This window comes from Barbus barbus, assembly GCF_936440315.1.
Source record: "Barbus barbus genome assembly, chromosome: 22".
Classification (NCBI taxonomy): Eukaryota; Metazoa; Chordata; class Actinopteri; order Cypriniformes; family Cyprinidae; genus Barbus; species Barbus barbus.
The window spans coordinates 9,898,426-9,925,131 of NC_136750.1; the positions used below are offsets into that span (position 1 = coordinate 9,898,426).

Genomic DNA, 26,706 nt, shown 5'->3' on the forward strand with positions numbered 1-26,706 from the left:
GGTGTGAGCAGAACTTAATGTACTGCACAGGACAGCCTAAAGGTGAAACGTAATTTTTGTATCACCACATCTCCACAATGGCATTTTTCCTGAAACAATTCCCAATTCAGCCTTTTGTTGGCCAAACAGCCCTAAACTCAATTTGAGCCAATATTGCTGTGTAGGGCTGGTTAGAATGCTCAGAGAAACAGAGCAATGATTTGAAAGAGCCATGGTGTTTAAATTCTTTCAAACAATCAACCTATGAATGGCTTATTTATAGCTGACTAAGCTTCTGCCTATTTTAACTCTCTTAGAATGGATGATCCATTCTGTCTGTCAGCGCTGAGGTCGCCGTTCTATCCACTGCCTGCAGGGGGTGCTCTAGCTCCTCTTCACCCGTCTGCAGTACACATGCACCTGCCTGGGGTGCGTTACCCTGGAGATCTAAGCCACCCCTCACTGTCCAGCTTACAGTCGGAACGCTTGTCAGAGAGGTACACAACAGCACTATGAAACCTGGACGTAAACAGAAATACTGAAATATATCAATGTATTACAACTTGATGAATCTCTATACCATATCATATTGTACCACTGTCATTTTTGTAATGGTAATGGCCATAAACTAATTTCATGACAATATATCTAATTGTAGTAATGTAGTAACGTAACATTGCAGACTTTATTAAATTTTATTATTTTTTAAATGAATAGCATTGGGGAAAAAAGATGCTCTTTATTAATGTAACTACAAAAGGAGAGCTTGACTGTAGAGAGCTAGGTCAAGTTTAAATTTGAGCAGCTTGTTGCTGGACATACTTTAGAAGTACCACAAACATGTATTTGTGCTATGTTTCTGTAGTTTGAGCTCATCTGTGTGTATTGTGTCTTCACAGACTCCAGATGGAGGACGAGCTGCGACAGAGAGAAAGAGAGCGCGAGCGGGAAAAAGAACGAGAACGAGAGGCTGAGCGAGAAAAAGAGCGTGAACGAGAAAGGGAGAGAGAGAAGGAGCTGGAGCGGGAGAGAGAGCGAGAGAGAGAGAGAGAGAGGGAGAGAGAAAGGGAAAAAGAGAGAGACCGTGAAATAGAGAGGGAGCGACAGAAGGAGAGGTCAGCACGAGAGAAGGAGAGCCACTATCTGGCTGAGCTTCATGGGCTGAGAGGCCCCCCAGATGACAGAGCCAAACCTGCAGACAGAATCACTACGAACAGACCTGGTATGAACATTAATTCACATATGCCAAACCAACTCAACCACAAAAACAGTATGAATGCTTAGTAGCATTTATTTTTTGTACTAGTTTCAGCAATTTTATACTATGGTTTAAGTACATAGTGAAATCTGAATTAAATAAAATAATAAAAAATGTCATCATAATGAATGGTATAAAATTTAGTACTGGAACGTGAGAGATTCACTACATAATTGTATTTTATGAGTTGAAACGTAAGTAGCAACAGACATTTTGTTCCATACATGGTGAAATTATTATTTATTTTTTTTAATGGGGACTTAACCATCGGTTGTTTGGTTAAGGCAGATCTAAATGGGAGTTTACAGTCAATTTTGAGAAAGGGCCTGGTTTAAGCAGACTAAAAGTCCAGACTAAGTCTGGTTTACGTAATAGAGAGAAGTCTTTTGCTTTACAGGAAGATCAAGTTAGGACATTTTAATTATTATGAGCTAAAAAGTTCAAGCTTTATTTTAAGGTACAATTCTACTATTAACTATGATGTTTGCCTCAGTAAACTCTTAACTTCCTGCTCATTAATAGTTAGTATGGTAGTGGTTAAGTTTAGGTATTGGGTAGGATTTGGGATGTAGAATATAGTCATGTAGAATATGTGCTTTATAAGTACTAATAAACAGCTAATATGTTAGGATACTAATAAGCAACTAGTTAATGGTGAGAATTGGTCCCTATACTAAAGTGCTTCTGCTGCTGCTGCAAAAAAAAAACATGCATGGATTAAACATCCATAGTCCATGACGGATAGATCAATTATGTTGTAATTACAGTACATCGGAGACTTAGTGCATATTGCTAGTCTTGAGGTGAACAATTAATCCGTGCAAGGTAATCCACTGAAAAAAATTATCTTGGTAATCATTCATCAAAATCTGAACATTTGCTTGGGCAGAATATCCTTAACCACGCCCCTCCAACTGTTAGGTTGCTATGAGTGAGAGACAGAGAGGAGGAGCGCAAAAATTAAACCCCACCCTCTATGCAATATTCGGTAACACTTTAGAATAGGGAACACTTACTCACTATTAACTATGACATTTCCATCAATAAATTCCTAATTTGCCGCTTATTAATAGTTAGTAAGGTAGTTGTTAAGTTTAGGTATTGGGTAGGATTAGGGATGCAGAATAAGGCATTAATATGTGCTTAATTACTACTAATAAATGGCTAATATTCTTGTAATATGCATGCTAATAAGCAACTAGTTAAGAGACCCTAAAATAAAGTGTTACCCAATATTCAATATCTATTCAATATTTTGAACCAAATTACCTACCCTGCCTCTAAATAGATACTAGTATACATTTATTAGATACTAGTACTTATTTGAAATGATACTAGATTTTATTTTACTAGTAAAATGTTTAACTGAATTCGACTGTGGCCATTCGGACTAGTCATAACAAGACGAGTAAAAAAGCAGATCTGACTAGTAAGATAAGAATTTTTACTACACTATAATTACAAAAGAAGTAGAGTCTAATAAATAAGTACTAATACGCAATGAAAGTGACGTGACATACAGCCAAATATGGTGACCCATACTCGGAATTCATGCTCTGCATTTAACCCATCCAAAGTACACACACACAGCAGTGAACACACACCCGGAGCAGTGGGCAGCCACTTATGCTGAGGGCTGAGGGTATTGAGGGTGGAGAGAGCGCTGGACATTCACTCCCCCCAACTACAATCCCTGCCGGCCCGAGACTCGAACCCACAACCTTTGGATTACGAGTCCGACTCTCTAACCATTAGGCACACGACTTCCCACGAATGCTTAGTAATATTTAAATAGATACTAGTCACTATTGGAATGATACTAGTCATTAATTAATAGATGAAATCAAAAACAGAATAACAAATACTTGCTGTTCTTTTGGAGATATCTTCAACCTCATAAAGAACTAGTAAGAATGTATTTGGAGATATCTTAATTCCAACAGATCATTCCATAAATATGAGTACCTCAACCATCCAATCAGAGTTCACATGCTTTATATAATATTTTAATATTACCAATACTGAAAACCATATAAGCAGAAATTAAATTAAGTAGGCCTAGCTGGCTGTGTATATTATCTTATTTTGCTATTTGGTTTGTGTAAAAATTGGAAAAATAATACTTCTCTTTTAAGAACTTTAAGGTAAACAATGCAATTCCTTACCTTTTTCTCCAGTGTAGAGAAGTGTAGTTTTTTTTTCTTGCAGCTATATTTATTATTATATTTATATTTATTATTATTATTATTATATTGAAATGCTCTTTTTTGTATATTATAGTGATATAGTAATATTCCTTATTTTGTTTAATGTTTTTATTTAGTAATAATAATATCCATATTTATTATTAGTTATATTGACATATAAACAACATTTTTTTGGCCAAATTGTGCAGCCCTACAAACAAGCACAGCAAACCTGGTGTTTTTTTTTTTTTTTTTTTTGCTTTTTTTATAATCATTTTTGGCCCTTTTTTTTGTTTGTTTGTTTGTTTTGTTTTTTCAAATAAAGAAAATGTTTTTCTGAAAACTATAAGGAATGGATTTGTACAGAACATTAATGTAAAGACATTCAACGTCTGTAGCACTAGTGCTATATGAGAAAAAGTTAACGGATAGCCCTGATATGATATTTATTTTTTGACTGGAGGAAAATAATAAGTAATAAAATAGGTGTCTTATCTCCATCCTGCCACCAGAGGTCACTCATACCATCACCAACGCACACATTAGGCTACTATGTTTACAAAATTATAGTGTTTACATTATTGAAAAAATGTTTTCTATGTGTTTGTTTACAAATAATAATTTATTTTCTATGTGGTTTCCTCATAATATGGCTTTCTTAAGAAAATTATATTTAAAGTTTGAATTTATTGAATTGAATAACTTGAATTGCCCCTTGTGGGATTAATAAAGTTGTTAACTTAACTTAAAGACTAGTCACTATTGGAATAAGTAGTAGTATCTAATAAATAATAACTAGTATCTAATGAATAAGTACTAGTGACTTTACAAAAGACACTAGTACCTAAAGAATAAGCACTAGTAGCTATTGAATAAGTACTAGTACTTAATGGAAAATATACTAGTATCTAAAAAATAACTACTAGAAACATTCAAATAGATACTAGTACGGTGATTTAAACCTAAAGTTGCTTCATCTGTTTTCAACGGAGTCAGCCAATAGACAACTATGTCACGCCGACATGGTGGCTTGCTAGCTAGATTCAAAAAAGTTGTTTAAACCACAGATATGACAAAAATATTTTCACAAAGCTGGTTTTCTAATATATTTGGTCATTACCCGTGCCAAACACATGCACATTTCATTACCACTTTAACACAAAAACCAATCAGTTCAAATCTAATTTGGCCTCAAGCATCACATTTCACTGCACTTTATGTAATCTTTAACCTGTGTGACCCATCATTCTGTGCAGCTAAACATTATGCATATTATTTCCCCCAGATAAAACCAAAGAGCCCATCCTTACAACCCCTAAACCAATCCAGCCTGGACTTCACCATTCTCTAAACTCCACCCATCACCCTGTGCCCAGCCTCGTCTCTGCTCATGGCATGTATCTGGGACCTGGAGGGGCGGGACCTGCCAGTCTGACAGCGGCCACCATGCTGCAACGCACAAATGAAGAAGAGCGCTGGTTGGCCCGGCAACGGAAGCTAAGGCAAGAGAAAGAGGACAGGCAGTACCAGGTTTCAGAATTCCGTCAACAGGTCATAGAGCAGCACCTGGACCTGGGCAGACAGGGGGAAATTGCAGACCTCCATATAGAGGGACACCGGTAAGGGCATTTTCACACTGGAGGTTGTCACACAGATGTCTGCATTCCCTGCACTTTAAACAGAATTAGTTTTTTTAAGATTATGGTATCTTTGCCTTTATTATGACAGGACAGATAAGAAATGTCAGGAAGCAAAGTGGGAGAGAGATAGGGGGTGGGATCGGGAAATGTCCTCAAGTCAGGATTTGAACTCGGGACGCCCGTAGCGCAACAGTGCTGTGCGCTGCCCACAAGGCTATTGGCGCCGACAACATATGTGTTCTATAATGACAAAAATTCAGCCTGCAATTTACAAGAGGTCACATTTATTTATTATTATTAAAGTAATTAAATTATTGAGCTGCAATAACGGGTGTCTTCTAGGAAAAATAGAAATGCTGGATCATGAAAAAGCAGGTATGGGTGGTGATAAAATCATAAATCAGGAGCAACTGGACATCAAGTGAAAACTGTTGGAATGGGTGGGGATGGAATAAACTTGCTGAGTCCTCTTGTTTACAGTCTAGTGTTTTTGGTTGGGGCATCTGAATTTATATAAATCCAGTTGACTTCAAAGAGTGACTCACATGTTAACATCATCTACTGATACAAATTAGTTAAGTTTGTTACAAAACCTTGGGACAGTTTTGTTGCATTGCAAAAGTCAGAGCTAACAAAGACTGGAAAATGTATTTCCTCTTTTAGACCTATACCAAACCATCACGAGCCCAACAGCAGAGATCGTGAGAGAGACAGAGATGCCCATCCTCTCCTGGGAGCTCCGCCCCCTCTCATCTCCCCAAAACACCAGCACAAAGACCACGCTCCCCCACCACCAACCACACTTTGGAACCCTGCATCACTCATCGAGACCTCCACTGACTCTAGACGCAACTTGCACGAGCCCCAGAGTCTGGGTCACTATGATATTAGTCGGCTTCCCCTACCTCCCTCCAAACATGAACGGCATTACAACTCTGAAAAGCTGGAAGAGGGATCTCGGAAAAGGGACAGTCTGGATAAATATCCCCCCATCCAGCCCATTGGGTTCTCGGAGTCAAACACTTTCCTAGTGGAGCTGGAAAAATCCACCCATAGCTTCTTGAACCAGCAGAGAACACCACTGAGTATGTCAGGGCCATATGGAGAGCTGAGTGCAGGCCTGAAGTCCAGCGGGTGTTTTAAGAGCCTCCAGGGGCATTCACGTCTTGCACCAGATGCCATGTTAGTGTATGATGAGTTCCTGCAGCAGAACAGACAAGCTGTCAGCAAACTTGACTTGGAGGAGAAAAGACGCAGAGAAGCCAGAGAGAAAGGTAGGTAGTTAACTGCCAGTCATCAAATGGTAAAAATGTTCACACAGCCATCCCAGTGGTTATTGTTTTTGTAAAAACTGGTGCTGATATCTATATCTATCTATCGGGTGCTGATATCTATCTATCTATCTATCTATCTATCTATCTATCTATCTATATATATATATATATATATATATATACACATAGACTGCTGATTTTTCAAGTTTTCCCACTTACAAAGAATGGAGAGATCTGTAATTTTCATCGTAGGTACACCTCAACTGTGAGAGACAGAATCTAAAAAAAAATCCAGAAAATCACATTGTATGTACACACTACACCGCTGTGGATGAAAATCCTGCAGCGTGCGCAAGGTCCCCCAGCACATGTCCAGGCCCGTCTGAAGTTTGCCAAAGACCATCTGGATGACTCAGAGGAGGCATGGGAGAAGGTCATGTGGTCAGATGAGACCAAAATATAACTTTTTGGTATAAACTCCACTCGCCGTGTTTGGAGGAAGACGAAGGATGAGTACAATCCCAAGAACACCATCCCAGCCGTGAAGCATGGGGGTGGAAACATCATGCTTTGGGGGTGCTTTTCTGCAAAGGGTACAGGATGACTGCACCGTATTGAGGGGAGGATGGATGGGGCCATGTATCGCGAGATTTTGGGCAACAACCTCCTTCCCTCAGTAAGAGCATTGAAGATGGGTCGTGGCTGGGTCTTCCAGCATGACAATGACCCCAAACACAGCAAGGGCAAGGAGTGGCTCCGTAAGAAGCATTTCAAGGTCCTGGAGTGGCCTAGCCAGTCTCCAGACCTGAACCCGATAGAAAATCTATGGAGGGAGCTGAAACTCCGTGTCGCCCAGCGACAGCCCCAAAACCTGAAAGATCTGAAGAAGACCTGTATGGAGGAGTGGGCCAAAATCCCTGCTGCAGTGTGTGCAAACCTGGTCAAGAACTACAGGGAATGTCTGACCTCTGTAATTGTAAACACAGGTTTCTGTATATTTATTTCTATTGTATCAAATACGTATTTCATGCAATAAAATGGAAATTAATTATTCAAAAATCATACAATGTGATTTTCTGGATTTTTTTTCATATTCTGTCTCTCACAGTTGAGGTGTACCTACGATGAAAATTACATATCTCTCCATTCTTTGTAAGTGGGAAAACTTGAAACATCGTCAGTGTATCAAATACTTATTTGCCACACTGTATATATTAGGGGTGGCACGGTACACAGATGTCACGGTTCGGTATGTACCTCGGTTCAGGGGTCATGGTTCGATACGATTTCGGTACAACAGGGAAAAAAAAAAAGAAATCTACTATGCTCAGTTTCTTTTCATTTATTTTGAACAGACAGTAGTGCAAATTACAATTTTTTCCATCGAAATGTGAATATACTATATTTTATTACGTTATATATAAAATCTGTTTTGTTTTCATTGTGAGTGTACACAAAAAAAGCAGACCTTTATACAGTGATTATTAATAAGACAATAAGTGTTTAAAGTTGATTCTGCTGATATAAGGAACTGTTGGAAGTGATCGTGCCGGAGCATGCGCACACACACACACAAAAAACACATCCGTTCCAGCATTGCTAACTTGACAGCGCAGTTGGTACTTTCTCAATATAAAATACAGTGAGCCAAACATCAGCATGCCCGCCTGTGTCACCGTTGGAACGCGACTGACGTAAAAAGACTATCATTTACGTAATAAATAATAGTTTAGCATTCAGATACGTTACATCGCAAATATGGAAATATTTGGATTTGAGACGAATGAGAGAGGTAGGATACATGAGCATAAAGCCCCATTTCGCAAACAGTTGAGTTCGCAAGCCTTTCAAGTATACTCCTTTGTCAGTCTATGTGAGAGACGCATTCAGAATCAGCACATGGTCACTGTTTAGTGGACTTTGTTTTCAAGTGCGCAACTCTAAGGCTAGAATGGATACGTATGGCGCTACATGGCATTCGCTGTTCTTCTGCTGGTGGTTATCAAACAGTGTTACATTACTGCGGGCACCCCCTTCTGGATTGGGGGTGAATTGCCTGTTTTCATCGTAAGGCCTCATGCACCGAACCGAGATGTCCGTACCGTGACGGTTTGGTACGAATACATGTACTGTGCCACCCCTAATAAATATATATATATATATATATATATATATACATATATACAGTCATGGCCAAAAATATCGGCACACTTGGTAAATATGATCAAAGAAGGCTGTGAAAAATAATCTGCATTGTTTATCGTATTGATCTTTTATTAAACAAATTCACAAAAATAAGATAATAATATATAAATATAAGAATATAAGGATAATAAGAATTTAAAATGGGGGAAATATCATTATGAAATAAATGTTTTTCTCAAATACACGTTGGACACAATTATTGGCACCCCTTGAAATTCTTATGAGTAAAATATCTCTTAAGTATATTCCCAATCATATTCACAATTTTGAGCACTCCAGGGTGATTACGAACATGAAATTATCCATCCATGTCTTCCTGTTTCACAGAAATATAAATAGGAGGGAAAACAAAGCCCAGATTCCCTTAATCATCCATCACAATGAGAAAAAACAAACAATATATTTCTGATGTGCAGCAAAAGATAATCGAGGTTCACAAATTAGTGAAATGGCTTTAAGAAAGGAGCTAGAGCAGTGAAAATTCCCATTTCCACCATCAGGGCAATAATTAAGAATTTCCAATCAACAGAAAATGTTACGAAACAGCCTGGAAGAGGACATGTGTCTATATCGTCCTAATGCACGGTGAGGAGGAGAATTTGAGTAGCTAAAGATTCACCAAGGACCACAGCTGGTGAATTACAGAAAATAGTCGAGTCTCGGGGTCAGAAAACCTTCAAAATAAATAGTCAAACAGCCCCTACATCACCACATGTTGTTTGGGAGGATTTCAAGAAAAATTCTCCTAGCTCATCCAAAAACAAACTCCAGCATATTCAGTTATCAGACACGACGGTCAGATGAAACTAAAAAATGAGCTTTTTAGCAGCAAAAACTCAAGATGAGTTTGGTACACACAGGGATAATAAGACTGCTGTATTAATATATATTAAATATACTGCTGTATTTGTGATGTTGTGGGCCTATATTTCTGCTGGAGGTCCTGGAAATCTTGTTTAGACACATGGCATCATGGATTCTATCAAATACCAACAGATAAAAAATCAGTAAGTGACTGACTCTGTTTCAAAAAGTATTGAATAAAATTAAATACCGTTAATTGTGGCCAATGTGTATTAGAGAAAAACATTTATTTCATAATGATATTTCCCCCGTTTTAAATTCTTATCCAATGAAAGGTTAGATTTTTGTGAATTTTTTAAATAAAAGATCAAAAGGATTAACAATGCAGATTAATTTTCACAGCCACCTTTGATCATATTTACCAAGGGTGCTGATATTTTTTTATATATTGGTGCTGAGAGCTGGAGAGCCTATAGACCAGGTGTGATAAATGTTCAGTTGCTGAATACTACATTATTTTTGGATAGCAAATACTTCTTTCAATTGCATGATTAGCCAATAATAAAAAAACAAAAAAAAAACAATTAAGGCCAAAGTATACTTTGGCTTTTACATGTATGTAAAGTGCATGTGACATAAATGTCATCATTAGCATAGTTCACTCACTGTATGCACAATTTTTCTAACAACATGGTCACATGCATCTTGTTTTTTTTTTTTTTTTGCACTAATTAGTTTCCTCAAAGTGGAAACACTGGCCTGGGCTGTTGTTTTACAGTTAATAAAGCAACAGAGGAGATGGAACAACAAAAAGAAAAGTTTCTAGTAGAGATTGACGGAACCAGAACTAGAATCATACTTTGTGATTGAATAAAAATATTAATTGTTATATTGATCATTAAACTTAGTTAACATGTTAACAGAAGAAACTTTTAAATTAAAAAAATAAATGTTGAAACTAACAAGGTACAATAATTATACAGCTTTCATTAATCTTAATGTTACAAATGGGGTCTTATTGTAAAATGTTACCATTTCATTTCAAAGTCATTCTTAAAGATCTTTAAACCTCAAACTATCTACACAAAGGCCATTGCATTGAAATTACATACATATGGATATTGTATGTGTACTCTCACACTTTAACTGTTTCTATTCTAGAACACTTCATCACGCTCTTATCAAAATAGCAAAATATGTCAGTTTCACACCAGGCAAAAACGCAGCGCTGCATCTAGGACAAACTAGCAGGTTATCACACACACACCGGATGTGTACACACCCAATTCAATTCAGGTAGTGGTCTAAAACGGTTTATTTAAATTAACAAATGGGGAAAAGTTTACTTCAAGAATGTATAAAGCAGCATAGATGAGTTTTAAGTTTGGTGTTTAAATGAACAGAGCAAACGGAAAGAGAAAGCGTGATCTGTACGCAGCTCTCTATGGCCGTTTCTCAAATGGAAGGCTGTATCCTCCGGAGGTCGCATTTGTAGGCTGCATACGTCATAAAGAAGATCTTATTTTATTAACAGTTATAAATTTGACCATTATTTTTAGTTAAGCGTAAATTTTTGTAATATGCTTATGACTCAGAAATGTAATGCTCAGTTAACTGAAATAAACTAGGCTTGATGACGTATGCAGCCTACAAATGCGACCTCTGGAGGATGCAGTCTTCCGTTTGAGAAACAGCCCATATCAGGGGTGCCCAACCCTTCCTGCAGAGTTCAGTTCTAACCCTGATAAAGCACTCCTGGCTGTAATTATCAAGTGCTCTTTCAGATCCTAATTAGTTTGTTCATTTGTGTTTGATCAGGGTTGGAGCTGCAGGATGGTAGATCTCCAGGAACAGGGTTGGGCACCCCTGCTCTTTTTTAAGCATGCAGACTTTATTAGAGCCACAGAAAGACACATGTTTGACTGAAAATGAACAATTTTACAGCATGTGTGGAAGTCACTATGTATATTGACAACGATTTGGGACAAATGTAATTTTATGGAAAACTGTGAATGGCGCTCTGTGGTGTGGCAGGATTTTCTGTCAGCTGCATTTAAAGTCCGCATGAAATCAAAATGGCCTTTATTTACTTTACTAACGCACATTGCAAGTCTTGATGTGAACAATTAATCCGTGCAAGCTTCCGCTCTGGAATGGCATTCCTTCTCTGATGACGGCTTGGGTAGAATAGCTTTAAACACACCCCTCCAACCGTTAGGTTGCTATGAGTGAGAGACAGAAAGGAGGAATACAAACATAAAACCATGCCCAATATTCTTTTTCAGCTGGAAATAAGTCACTACACTGAAATAAATTCGGCAGCAATTTACGGTTCACGCAGACTTTAAATCCGCATCTACACAGCCTTACGTGTCAAAACCGGGTGTGCCTCACACATCCTGAAAAGTGAAGCTGCGGGCTCTTTGATCTCCCCTTAGTGGCTGCCTGCAGTACAGGTCATAAACCCTGCCCTAAACCAGTGGTTCTCAACCCGCGGCCCGTCACGAATCCAAATGCGGCCCACCATGCTGAATGTTACAGTCTATGTGCTAATGATAATTAAAAAATAACTTTCAGTTTTACAATTCATTTTAGTTTTTACATTAATTTAAAAATATACTAAACAAATATAAGCTATAATGTGTCGTGTATAATGTGTTAATTTTGTTTTTCATATATATTTTCAGACATGAGCAGACCTATGTACTCACATAATTAATGTTACACATTTAATGAACACTTACAAGCAGGCACTTTGGCAGAATTCAATTCAAATAGTTATCAGCAGCCATTAGTTCTGTAAAATTGAGCATCAGAATGGACAAATGTGTTAATGGAGAAAACGAAATGTGGAAAATGCCAGCGAAGGAACGCATTCAAACAAAAATAGTCGCAACATCAGCAGTGAAGAGAGTGCTGGACTTTCGGCATCAACTTTCGGTTTTCCCCGCCACTCACTTGAAGATGTTCAGGCAAAAAGAAACATCCATAGGCTACTTCCGCAGCAATCATCCTTAATAACAGAAATGTGGCAAAACATCTCTGGAGAGAACCTCAGATTATTAAATTCGAAAATGCTTTCCATATTTGGATCAACATATGCTACATTTGTGAACGCACACTTTCTGCACTGTCGCACGTCAAGTCACGCTTCCGTGCGCGTCTTATAGTCTGCAACTTACAATCGCAACTTCATTGTGCTGTTACTCCTTTCGTGCAGAATTTCACAAAATTGGTCAGCTCCCGACAGCATCAGGTGTTTTATTAATGGTGAGTAGAATTATTTATTTATTTCAATAAATGTAATCGTTTAGATATCATAATATTTAGGCTATAAATAATATTATAAATCTGGTTGGTTTGTATTGATGACGTAATATGTAAATGACATGCGTGCGGCCCGGTGGAAAAAAAGGTTGAGAACCACTGATGTAAACGAATGGGATTGAGTCAAAATAAAAAAAGATATTACACTTCCAATACAATTTTCCGAAATATGGTATTGGCCATTTAAGGTAGTTGTTATCGCGCTGATATATGTTCAATTGTTCAGTTTTGTGATAAGTTTCATGTCGTTATGGTTGATTGGGTCTGCGGGAGTTTGATTCCGCGGCTCCTCACGACTCTACTGCGGGGACTCGGACTCCAAATGAATCTCTACTGCGCAGACTCGGGCTCCAAATGACATCATATTCTCAAGATATGGCAACGGTCATACTGAGATCCTTTGGCTTCACTTTTCTATAGTGGAAGGAAGCGGAGACGTCCATCTTTTTTTTACAGTCTATGGTCAAAACAAACAACACGAGGTGTTTATGATCTACCTCTAGAGGCCGCTCTCGCACTGTATAATGTAGCACTAGGATGAGAGTTGCTGAAATCGCGTTTGGTCTCGTACTGTATCGTGTATCTTGTCAGTGTGTGCACTTGCTTGGCCATTTGTAGTTGATAAACAGGAAAGTGGGTTCAAGCGCCAGCAGAAGGCAGTGTAATGGAAGTGGTCTTTAAGAGAAGCAGTCTATCAGCGGAAGTTTAAAATCAGCTCGTAAGTGTATTTACTTGGCTCAGTGTTTAGCGCATTTGCCGTTGCTAGGAAACGCTTATTTTGTTTACTAGGATGAGAGTTGCTGAAATCGCGTTTGGTCTCGTACTGTATCGTGTATCTTGTCAGTGTGTGCACTTGCTTGGCCATTTGTAGTTGATAAACAGGAAAGTGGGTTCAAGCGCCAGCAGAAGGCAGTGTAATGGAAGTGGTCTTTAAGAGAAGCAGTCTATCAGCGGAAGTTTAAAATCAGCTCATAAGTGTATTTACTTGTCTCAGTGTTTAGCGCATTTGCCGTTGCTAGGAAACGCTTATTTTGTTTACTAGGATGAGAGTTGCTGAAATCGCGTTTGGTCTCGTACTGTATCGTGTATCTTGTCAGTGTGTGCACTTGCTTGGCCATTTGTAGTTGATAAACAGGAAAGTGGGTTCAAGCGCCAGCAGAAGGCAGTGTAATGGAAGTGGTCTTTAAGAGAAGCAGTCTATCAGCGGAAGTTTAAAATCAGCTCGTAAGTGTATTTACTTGTCTCAGTGTTTAGCGCATTTGCCGTTGCTAGGAAACGCTTATTTTGTTTACTAGGATGAGAGTTGCTGAAATCGCGTTTGGTCTCGTACTGTATCGTGTATCTTGTCAGTGTGTGCACTTGCTTGGCCATTTGTAGTTGATAAACAGGAAAGTGGGTTCAAGCGCCAGCAGAAGGCAGTGTAATGGAAGTGGTCTTTAAGAGAAGCAGTCTATCAGCGGAAGTTTAAAATCAGCTCGTAAGTGTATTTACTTGTCTCAGTGTTTAGCGCATTTGCCGTTGCTAGGAAACGCTTATTTTGTTTACTAGGATGAGAGTTGCTGAAATCGCGTTTGGTCTCGTACTGTATCGTGTATCTTGTCAGTGTGTGCACTTGCTTGGCCATTTGTAGTTGATAAACAGGAAAGTGGGTTCAAGCGCCAGCAGAAGGCAGTGTAATGGAAGTGGTCTTTAAGAGAAGCAGTCTATCAGCGGAAGTTTAAAATCAGCTCGTAAGTGTATTTACTTGTCTCAGTGTTTAGCGCATTTGCCGTTGCTAGGAAACGCTTATTTTGTTTACTAGGATGAGAGTTGCTGAAATCGCGTTTGGTCTCGTACTGTATCGTGTATCTTGTCAGTGTGTGCACTTGCTTGGCCATTTGTAGTTGATAAACAGGAAAGTGGGTTCAAGCGCCAGCAGAAGGCAGTGTAATGGAAGTGGTCTTTAAGAGAAGCAGTCTATCAGCGGAAGTTTAAAATCAGCTCATAAGTGTATTTACTTGTCTCAGTGTTTAGCGCATTTGCCGTTGCTAGGAAACGCTTATTTTGTTTACTAGGATGAGAGTTGCTGAAATCGCGTTTGGTCTCGTACTGTATCGTGTATCTTGTCAGTGTGTGCACTTGCTTGGCCATTTGTAGTTGATAAACAGGAAAGTGGGTTCAAGCGCCAGCAGAAGGCAGTGTAATGGAAGTGGTCTTTAAGAGAAGCAGTCTATCAGCGGAAGTTTAAAATCAGCTCGTAAGTGTATTTACTTGTCTCAGTGTTTAGCGCATTTGCCGTTGCTAGGAAACGCTTATTTTGTTTACTAGGATGAGAGTTGCTGAAATCGCGTTTGGTCTCGTACTGTATCGTGTATCTTGTCAGTGTGTGCACTTGCTTGGCCATTTGTAGTTGATAAACAGGAAAGTGGGTTCAAGCGCCAGCAGAAGGCAGTGTAATGGAAGTGGTCTTTAAGAGAAGCAGTCTATCAGCGGAAGTTTAAAATCAGCTCGTAAGTGTATTTACTTGTCTCAGTGTTTAGCGCATTTGCCGTTGCTAGGAAACGCTTATTTTGTTTACTAGGATGAGAGTTGCTGAAATCGCGTTTGGTCTCGTACTGTATCGTGTATCTTGTCAGTGTGTGCACTTGCTTGGCCATTTGTAGTTGATAAACAGGAAAGTGGGTTCAAGCGCCAGCAGAAGGCAGTGTAATGGAAGTGGTCTTTAAGAGAAGCAGTCTATCAGCGGAAGTTTAAAATCAGCTCGTAAGTGTATTTACTTGTCTCAGTGTTTAGCGCATTTGCCGTTGCTAGGAAACGCTTATTTTGTTTACTAGGATGAGAGTTGCTGAAATCGCGTTTGGTCTCGTACTGTATCGTGTATCTTGTCAGTGTGTGCACTTGCTTGGCCATTTGTAGTTGATAAACAGGAAAGTGGGTCCAGCTGAATTGAAATGATCATTTGTTAGATTGGTATAATAAAGGTTATTATACCGCGGCAGCGGTCGCGGCAGTCGTCGTGTGAAGCCCTCTTAGTGTGAAGACCAAAGAGTGTAAAGACCATCGACTCTACCGTGCGACTCCACCGGGCAGGGACACCGGCAAGGGATAGTAGTAGCTTTTTATTTAATTTTTTCATTGATATGTTTATTATTGAAATGTTGTTGTTATATGCATGTGTTAATTTTATTTAATTTCTTTATTTTCTTAAATATGTGGGTAGATAGTATTTATAGAGTTGTAACTTTTTAGTTTTAGTTACTTTTTCTTATTTGTAAGTCGCTTTGGACAAAAGCGTCTGCTAAATGACAAAAGTAAAGTAAAAGTAAGTAAGTATAATGACAGCAGACCCTTCTCAGCCACTACAGCAATGGACGCAACCCGGAATAGCCAATAGCCGATAGTTCCAGCAATCAACTATCGCTCTTGATTAATCAGCAAAACTGATACTTCGGTCGACCTCTAGTTTCTAGTGGGTTTGTGCATATTATCAATTGGAATATATTTTCTTAGGCTGAGTGTTTGATGCAAGTCAAAACTGTAGTATACTTTGGGCTTTATTCGTACCATTTTTATCCAGTGGGTCAAGCTTGCATCCTTTGTAGGTCATTTCTAAGATATGTTGAGTGTTCAGTGATATCTTTTGCAGGTTATTACTATGAGCTGGACGACTCTTATGATGAGAGTGACGAGGAAGAGGTGCGAGCTCATCTCAGGAGGGTCGCAGAACAGCCACCACTCAAACTAGATGATTCCGCTGAGGTGAATCACCAGTCTCATGCATTACTACTATAGTTATCAAATGTTTGTAAATAGTGTTGCTTTGTGTAGATTTTTGATGATTCCTTCTGTGACTCTATTGACCTTGTCCCAGTAAATCAGTATTTATTTAGAAAAACCCTCTCTTCCTACAGAAGGTGGAGTTTCTGCAGATGTTTGACCTGACGACTCTGGCCCGTCAGGAGGAGATGATGGAGGTGAAGAGGAGGAAGAGGAGGCGCATGCTGAGAGAGAGGAGTCCTTCCCTGCCAGCTGTTCAGACCAAGCGGCCTACTCCTGCCCCCCTAATAACCCGTTTCACCCCAGAGGACATGAACAATAGCCCTGAGCTAGAGGAAAAGAAACGCTTCCTCACCATCTTCAGCCTTAATCACGTCACTCAGCAGCAGAGAAGAGGTACTCATGCTGTCTATTGTGCTCATATTTTTTTTTATCTGGACATTTTCACACTAGACCTTACTTCAGAGTAATATAATACAATTTGAAGCAGGACTGGCAGGGGGTGGTAGAAACCTTGTTGTGGACCAAGTGTAAAGCAGTGTTGCTCTCACCTCAGATCTATTGGCAGCAAACATACAAGAAGATACTTTCACAAGCTGTAACAGTAATATATTTCTGTCTTTCTTGCTCTTTTTTTTCCTGTGTTTCAGATAATGAGAGGGTTGAGGAGTTGTTGAAGGCCATAAAACAAAAGAGCGTGACTCTAGACAGCATCAGACACAACCCTCACCCGCTGTGCAGGAGCCTTGCAGCTCTGTGCTCAGGTCAGTTTACACTGATCTGTGTGTGTGTGCACGTGTGTTTGTCCATGCAGTGAGTCGTGTTGTGTGTGTACACACTGTGGAGTGTTGTCAGCGTGTGAAAGCAGCTGACAGCTCCAGGTGTTCATCACTGTTTTCTCAGCTCATTACCACAAAATGTGATGAGTAGGGGTGTAACGGTTCACAAAATTTACGGTTCGGTTCGATACGACACAGTGGTGTCATGGTTCGGTGCGGGAGGCGGGGCAATTGGTTACGTTGCAATGTTGGAAATATTTCTGTTTTAAACCATGAAGGCGAACCAATGGATATCACACAAGCATGCGTTTGCACCAGGGTTTGCACACTTTTCGCAAGATTTATGCTAGTGAACGTCGTGAAGGCCTTTCCACACCGAGCACAAAACGAATGTTCACCTTCTGCTAATTCACGCCTGCACACTAGGGGGCGCTGACCAACGATGTATTTTTCCTCAGATATGTGTCTTGTATGTGGATTAAGATAAACAAAGTTTGGTTCTACACCAGAAACACAAACTATCGATAATGCTTACAAGAATAGGCTACATCCTAAAATATAATTAGAAGTACAATTAGCATCAAGCTACACATGAAAATTTATTTCATTATTAATGTATTTGTTTACCCACTTTAAACCATCATCGAGTGCTTGTAACAACTTCCGATTGTGATTTATAGTTGATTTTGATTCCATAATAAGCAGACACATGCACTCTTTGTGTGTTTAATAACGCTACACTGCTAATACGTCATAAACATCCTTTATTGCTATAAAAAATACCATGAGCTGTATACAAAACACATACAGAAAATATATTGTCATTATCATGTCTATTTGCCTTCATATTTCATGTGTAGAAAAATATTTCACTCGATTTAATTTTAAATTTTTTTAAATATGGAAGATCTAGAGAGTGAACCTGACTCATAACACTCGCGCACGTGGAAGAAAACGGACTGTGCTCTACCTATCACTTGATTCAGTGGAGAATTATTAGAAATGTTATTCTGTATAAAGAACATGTGAGAATAAATCTGTTCTCAAATACCAACGATAACAAGAACTCAGCATCCACTCTCTTATCCGGGATACTCTTCTTCGTTGTTTGTTTACACAGGTTTTCGAAACAGTTCTCACCCTTTTGTGCAACAGTGGTTGCTCCGGTCACGTGACCCTAGCTCAAATCTTATTGGACGACCCGTATTTTCGCTTTTCGGTGCGCGAATGTTCGCGGTCTATGTAGAAGTATCCATAGGAAGCTGTTGTTTTATTCCAGCGTGTCATCGAAATTCGTTTCGCTTTTTTGTGCTCAGTGTGGAAAGGTCTTTAATCTCAGTCAATTGACCATATGCACGGAGCGCTATTTAGAACTTCCGGATAAAGATAAGCCAGCTCGTAATCTTCCGGTGAAGCTCATTTTATATGTGCTATATATACACGTAGAGACTCGCACAGAAACCTCTCCTGTCTCATTCTTATCAGAAACTGAGAAACAAAATAATCGCAACACTGTAAATATTGATAGTGGAATTAACATACAGTTTCATGTTATTAAAGAACATAATTTTATATGCAGAGTCTGGTAATCCCAGGAAAGTACCCAGAAACTAGGCTAACTGTACATTTAAATGGTGACAAATAAACACTAGGTTAACAGTTTAGGCAGTTATGCTAATCTCTTAAACGACATCGTAATGGTATTCTCGATAATCAGTATCTTACCTTCATAGCCATGAACACATTTTTAAAATCTTATCAAATTTTAAAACCTTTATTCTTTCTCAACTCTGTGCAGTAAAATCCACATTAAAGGTTAAATTTTCATTCATGAAGACGACATGAAGAAATGTAGCAAAAACGTGTCTCAGCAATTTTGTGTATACTGTAAGCAAGTGCAGGAAGTCACAGTCATTTAAAGAAATAAATATATAAGGCCAGACAACAGCCTAATGCTGAATTATACCTGTAGTCAAACACAAATTAAATAATTCGGTATAACAATTAAATAATGCATTCAATATTTTGAAATGTTTAGATTTAATTGTAATAACTACATCGTTTTAAGTTTTATTCAACACAGAAACACACTTTCTGCTGCTGTAGTTTTGTTAGTCTGAATAACTTAATGCACAGCTCTATTTTGACATCGGCTCGTCAGATGATTCATTCAGTTGCCACTGTCAATCATAGCAATGACTCACGGCATGATTTACTGGATTCCCTCGCGTAAATTTAACATTTGTGTTTGTCATTCCTGACAAGGTATACACAGAAGCTTGGTCCTCTTAGACAAACAAAACTTTTCACCAAATTGTGAATGGATTATGTAGAGAAACCGAGGTAAGGGTCCTCCCCTTACAGCACAGTACAGTTGACCGGAAATGACTGAGCTGGCTTATCTAAAACCAGGAAGTAATCGTGCATATGGTCAATTCACTATAAGCAGAAAGTGAAAGTAAAAACGGAATGACGGCGCTTTCGGCATCTGACGCCACATATTCTCTCAGAGACAAAGAGAGACGAATCTACTTCAACATGCTGATATCGGTATAGCCTATAGCTGTTTTCATTTATTTCCTTAATATTTCTCTTGTGGCCCATACATACTGAAAAAAAAGAAATGTATTTTGTATTAAACAGGTTTTTTTTTAAAGTCGGTGCTTGAAATGAAAGCTTTTTATTTCATTGATTTTTATTGATGACTGCAGTGTTAATATTTTAATTATAGGACTATAATTCATTGTAGGTAGGTAGCCTATTGCCTAATAGACCTGTTTTAAAAGACCTTTTTTAAAAACATTTTAATTGAGGAATAAATAGGCTATAGCCAAATCTTATCCTCGCAGCTCGACAGTTATGCGTTAATTATTGCGGGGCAAAGTAATTGTACTTTTAATTTATTGATAAAAGTAATTTCATAATAATAATAGGCCTAATAAAAATAAGAATGTATCAGGCCTACATTAATTGGAAATGCCAAATCCTTTTAAGATTGCCAATAATTGATGTTTATGACAATATCGCTATTGTCGATACAAGATCATTGTCTTTCGACACACCCCAGCAAGCGGAGGTTATCACGGGGCAGACTGCACGATGCCTGTTACGTCGTTTGGGCTGTGTTGTTGAGCGCAGTGGCACTGATATTTCACACACTTTAAGCTTTTATTTTCCAAATGTAATAGGATTAGTCCAACGAATCGTTTGGTTTGTAATGCGTACCGAACCGAAAGCCTCGTGCCGAACGGTTCAATACGAATACGCGTATCGTTACACCCCTAGTAATGAGTTTTTACTGTGTGGATGACCCTCAGGAGATGCACAGCATCTGTGTTACACTGTCTGGGATGTACAAAATACTCCTCATTATAGCTTCAAAATCCACTCTGGTTGAGAGCCTGTTTGATGTTTTGCTATGTTCGTGAATACACTAACCTGCAAACATTCGATTATTTCTAGTTATTTATTTATTTACTTTTTGCAGACCTGTCGTCTCAATCTCCAGTCCAATCTGATGAGCTGCTGAATGGACGGCCCCCCAGTCCCTCCCCCTCTGTGTCTGTGCCCCAGCCCCAAGCAGAACCCCTCTCGCACTTGGATCAGCACAGATCTCTCTCAGATCCCTTAAGACTGAAAGACTCTTCCTTGCCTGCTGAATTACCTGACAAATGTCGAGCCAATGATAGCATCCCAGGCAAGAGCTCTAGTCTGCTGAACAGTGTGCGACAGCCCCCTTTCACTAAAGAAAGTTCTGTTAATGTCAACGGAAAAACCAAACCCTGGGAGAATTTCATTGCTGAGGAGTTTGCCCAGCAGTTCCATGAATCAGTACTGCAGTCCACCCAAAAAGCTCTGCAGAAGAGTAAAGGTAATTAGCAGTTCAAATTCTCTTTAAGATTCTGTTATTTCATTGCTTACATACTTAACCACTAACTTGAAGTCGCCATTAAAAATGAAAGTTGTGATAGTCTTTTCTTTCTTTTTGTGACATATCTGAGTGAAATTACTTATTGAACAAGAAAAAATGTAGGGTGGGACATTTTGTTTATTGAGAATTGATTGGATTGTTCTCGTTTGATATTGCTGCGATCTCATTTGAGTGGCCCTTGCTCCAGTGCAGTGGGTCTCAAACTGGGGTACGTGAGATGCCGGAGGGGGTACACGAACAAAATTCTGAGTTTTGGAATTCATTTAATTCTACCCCAACTTAAAGTATAACATTAAAACCGAACATGTATTTCTGACAAGCAAAATGTCACTTCTAATGTAAAAACAGGAAAATGGGAGTGCCGTAAATGGTCAAATACATGATATCATGTACATGATATCAGAACAAATCAATCTGCAGCTACATACTGTATGTCTAAAAATATGTCTTGTGTGCACACAAACATGCATGGGATATATCAGATTTAACAGCTAAAGACAACAAGTCTGAACAAGCTTAATTTAACTGCATCCGAATGAACAATTTCAGTTGAACAATTCAATTCAATTCAATTTTTTTTGTTCATTAAAAGTGTCATCCAGGTATTTAAAGTGCACGTTATTTTGGGGAATTTTCAGTGTAAACACACTAATCACTATTTATACTACAAAATGGCCTAGAGTAGTGCATAATTACACAAAATGGGATGCACCTAGAATAAACGCTAAACACCTGTGCCAATTGTGAAACAGCTGTTTTGTCATCAGTGCTTGTGCAGCCACTCTCGAGAACCAACTAGGGATGAGTGATATCAAACTTTTTTTAATTTGATAAAATTCAATACTTTTTTATACAATTTTAAAAATACTGATACTGATTATGTATGTGATTCTGTTTAAAACAAATCACATCTACATTACACATTCTGGCCATTAATAACAAATGTATTAAATGTACCTAAAGTGTTACTCCACCCCAAAATGAAAATTTTGTCATTAATCACTTACCCCATGTCGTTCCAAACCCATAAATGCTTCCTTCGTCTTTTGAACACAATTTAAGATATTTTGGATGAAAACCGGGAGGCTTGTGAGGCTGTCCCATTGACTGCCAAGTAAATTACACTGTCAAGGCCCAGAAAAGTATGAAAGACATCGCCAAAACAGTCCATCTGCCATCTTACAGAGCTTCTTTTAACGGCACAAACGAGCACAAATCGTGCACAAACGAACGGGACCGGTTTGGATGGATTTGGACGGCATGGGGTGGAGAATGACGTCACACGGTCAAAAAAAGAATGTTTAATATCTCGAAGACCGAACCAGCACAAACGCTCGTTTTTGCGGCACAAATCAGCACAAACGTAGCACAAACGAATGGCATAGTTTTGGTGATTATTTATTTTTATGGGGTGCCAACTTCACGGAGGTGGATTCTGTCCATGTAGGCAGTATAGCAAGTCACGGCATTTTTGCAGCTCAACTGGTAGAGCTGTGTTTCTCAAACCTATTCCTGGAGGTACACCAACAGGACACAATACGGATGTCTCCCTTATCGGACTCATCTATTTCAGGTCTTGATCTCTACTAATAAGCTGATGAGTTTAATCTGGTGTGTTTGACCAAGAAGGGTTTGAAAATGTGCACTGTTGTTGTGTCTTCAGCAACAGGGTTGGGAAACACTAGAGAATGGTATTAGCGACGCAAAACCCATGGTTTGATTCCCAGAGAACATTTTGCATAAATTTAAATGCTGTAGTTTGGGAACAGAACAATAGGTTTCATTTTAACATCTTGCTAATAGAATCAACACGTATTTTCCTCTAACAGGTGGTGCCTTGGTCATGTCAGAACAGAACAATGCAGTAGATTCATCTGTGCATTATAACATTCCTGAGCTCCAGAGCACACCAGGCCGGTCCAAACCCCACCCACACCCTCCTTCATTGCAGCCCAATGGACAGCACTGCCCCCCACAGCCTTCCCGCCAAGAGCTTTCCACAGAAGAGTCAGAGGAAGAGGAAGATGACACAGAGGAGGACGAGCCCACTATATCTAAGTGGCAGGGCATTGAAGCCATCTTTGAAGCTTATCAAGAGTATGCAGAAGGTAAAATGTGTGTTCATCAGATTGGGTCCCTATCAGTACTGTTGCTTGATGGATATCATAGTTCTGGTCAACAGAAGAGTAGCTCTTCAAATCCTTAAGTTGTGGTGTGTTGCTGTATGTGATGCCAGGGGTTTCTTGAACGTAAGAGGAGGACCTGAGGAATCTTACCGCTCCATCTCTCTTTCTCTCTGTTTAACTCTAGAGCAAAGCATTGAGCGACAAGTTCTCCACAGTCAGTGCAGACGGCTGGAAGTGCATCACTATAATCTGAATCTAACTGCTGAACAGCTCTCACATTCAATGGGGGTAAGAAACACGCAAATGCTCTTTTAGACTCCATTTCTACCTGATATTAAGATGCATTTTCAATGGTCAGGCAAGACACATTACTGTTTCCATTTTAACGTGCATTTCAGATGTGTCTCCTATAGTCAAACCAAAATTTATTCAACATTTCTCACATTATTACAGTTTATTCATTATAGTTTAGAAAATTGTTTAACTGCGAGTTCTTATCATATTTTATTACAGTGTCAGAACAAATTCATCTTGATAATCTCAGATAACTTTGATAGAAAGGTATGTAATAAATTAGGTTAAATAGCTATCAGCTGTTAAATTTAAGTACACAATTAGATGATATCAACTTAAGTCAACCAGTTACCAATTAATGCTTAATTTAGTTCAGTCTGTGATGTAGAAAGGTTGCATTAGCAATTAAAGAAAAAACATTAAAGCAAATTATTCAAAGTGTCTGAATAATTTTTGGTCGCAAATGTTTTATTAATTTTACTGGTCAGATCTGTCAGATCATGCCTCCACGCCATAAATATTAGATCCAGCCTGGACACCAGATCCTGTCCGAACAGGTGTCTGTCCTCCTCAAATGATGTTTCATAGGTAAAGTGTGCATTTTTTCTGTAGGAGCTGATGGCTCAGAAGCAGCAGCTTGCGGCTGAGAGGGAGAACCTACAGGCAGAGCTGGAGCACTTTAAGAAGTGCCTGATGCTACCACAGAGCCCCTGGTCTAGGAGTTACTTCAAGGGCTATCCACCTAGGTGACACTCTACGGCACCAACTACCACCCACTCAGACAACCTCCCACATCCCTTACAAACCCCCACACCCAGACCAATATTCAGCCTGGATGGTGATGGTGAGGAACAGAATCTGGCCCACAAATTTGCCATCCACTGACCTCCCTTGTGATGCCATCCTGTGGGCAAAATCACGCATGAACACACGTCAAAGCCTCTGAATGCCTCCAACTCGCAGGGACAGCCTGCATCGTAGAGAGAGAAGAATGCCAGTCGAAATGCAGCTCAGCCCATCTGCCATCTCTTTACTATGGAGGTCACGCCTATAAATGCACTTAAAGACAAAAAACCTATCTGGAGGTACTGTGTTATGACAGACTACTCTTTATGATCTAGGGAAGGAAAAAAAAAACATCAAATAAATTAAAGGAAAATGTTTTATTTCAAGATTTAGAATAAAGTTTTTTAAAGAGGTGCTTCAGCATTGTATTGTAAATAATTTCAAAACAACGGAAAAATAATTTTGTATGTTTTTAATTCTTTGGGGGAAAAAAGCCTGCCATTTTTTTCTAATATATTAATGCTTTTGGGTGTTAAAAGGTTTACTTTTAGTGTTTGCTCTGCTGCTGGTCAGAATAACCCTTTCAGGACTTGTGGAGTGATAATATCACTTCCTTTGTGCCTGAACTACAGTAGCAACGGCCCCAGGATGTACCGCCAACGTTTTTCTCTCAAGGCCATGCTTTACAGGATAACTTGAGCCCTGCATTCTGATGACATACCCACTGATATTGTAGGACCCAGGACGCTAGTGGTCACTCGTCTCTCAAAGTTCCAGACTGCTGACCTGAGTTTTCTTTTCTTTTTTATCACGAAGCAGCATGCAGCCTCTTTTTGGATTTATGTTTCAATCAATTAAAGGCCATTTTTTTACTAGAATGTGATATTCTCAAATATATATCTCAGCTGTGTGCACAAAGGGCTCAGCGATGACAGTCTGCCAGGAACTGACATGCACAAAAATTAAATCCATAAATGTTGTTGTACAATAAGAATTATAATTTGATTTGATATACAAAAATGTTTTGCCATTGACAATTACTGTGCCAAATTTTCAGAGGTGGCATGCCAAAATATTGAAAGAAAAGCTTGATCAAGTTGAAGAATTAAGTCAGTCCTGCTTGAGAGTTAATTGGAAAATTGCAAAAAGGAACCCCCCCCCCCCCCCCCCCCCCGCTCTGGCCGAATACGTTCTTGTTTGCCAAGATTTTTTTTTTATATCCATTGCTTATGAATGATGCATTTTAACATTAATATGGGCCTTAAATGAACTCTGACTGCCTGTAATATCTTTAATTTTCTACCTTTTTTATATTATTCTCTTAGATGATGTAGAATCTGGGAATGACACACCTGTTTGTTTTCTTGCCACTAAACCCAACCTCCATCACTTGTGCCACACATCACATGTATCTCATGTATGCAGTACCACATACAGCATGCAGTTATAGACAGACTGCACACACTATTTTTTGATCAGAATTTTGTGCAAGGGTAACAGAGGTATCTCAAATGCATCTTTGAAGCACAGATGAGGAATTTGCTTGCCATTTATTTAGGTTATGCTGACCCCGAGCAGGCGTGCCATCAGTGTGATCACTTTGTGTGTGTGTGTGTGTGTGTGTGTGTGTACCTGCTTCATATGAAGCACTACCACTGCCTGATGAGAGCATATACAAACCTGCCCAATGCACACACAGTCACACCCAAACTTAATGGAGGATATTAGATGCTGTGAAACCATGGGGTTTTTTGTTTGTTTTTCTTTTCTTTTATTTTTTTATGTACTTGTTTGAATTCATTGTAATGTAATATATTCTTTGTTGAGTGTAGTAATTAGGTATTTATGGATATATTGCTGTAATTTCAGACAAAAAAATTAAATATTGCAAAAATGTGTTAGCGGTTTTATTTTTTATCCAACAAAAACCTCTTCCCACAACATTCTTTTTCAAAATAGTAATTATCTTCCAAAATTCTAGGAACACTTCATACATTAAACATTAAATGCCCAATCATTACTCTGACTTTAAACATTAAATGCCCAATCATTACTCTGACTTTAAACATTAAATGCCCAATCAGAAGTTTTTTTTTTTTTTTTTTTTTAAGTCAGAGTAATGAGTGACAATGTGTTTTTTTTTTCTGGAGAATCTTGGATTTTTCCCTTCACAACACATGAATAGATCAGTCATATATGCCTGAATGAATGTTATGAAAAAAGAAACATTTGAAGCTTAGGAAGAAGTATGTTTTGAAATGCAGAATTCATTATATCCAGAAGGAATATATCACCATGGTGGTCACACGCTCCACGTTGTGGCTTCAAATATTCTTCAATAAGATATGATTACAAAAGAAA

At 38.8% G+C, this 26,706-nt stretch overlaps 1 protein-coding gene across 3 annotated transcripts in view; it reads left to right on the forward strand.

The window, feature by feature from the left end:
• Positions 1–26,243, forward strand: part of LOC306888556 (genetic suppressor element 1) — a 107,523-nt gene extending 81,280 nt beyond the window's left edge. For all 3 annotated transcript variants that reach the window (XM_079446932.1, XM_079446931.1, XM_079446933.1), the window contains exons 6-16: positions 297–476; positions 879–1,201; positions 4,709–5,042; positions 5,727–6,337; positions 16,299–16,411; positions 16,564–16,825; positions 17,080–17,193; positions 20,696–21,079; positions 22,969–23,247; positions 23,450–23,553; positions 24,172–26,243. In XM_079446932.1, the coding sequence (XP_079303058.1) occupies positions 297–476; positions 879–1,201; positions 4,709–5,042; positions 5,727–6,337; positions 16,299–16,411; positions 16,564–16,825; positions 17,080–17,193; positions 20,696–21,079; positions 22,969–23,247; positions 23,450–23,553; positions 24,172–24,309 (2,842 nt within the window). In that variant the 3' untranslated portion in view covers positions 24,310–26,243. The remainder of the gene's footprint in view (positions 1–296; positions 477–878; positions 1,202–4,708; positions 5,043–5,726; positions 6,338–16,298; positions 16,412–16,563; positions 16,826–17,079; positions 17,194–20,695; positions 21,080–22,968; positions 23,248–23,449; positions 23,554–24,171) is intronic.
• The last annotated feature ends 463 nt before the right edge of the window (positions 26,244–26,706 follow it).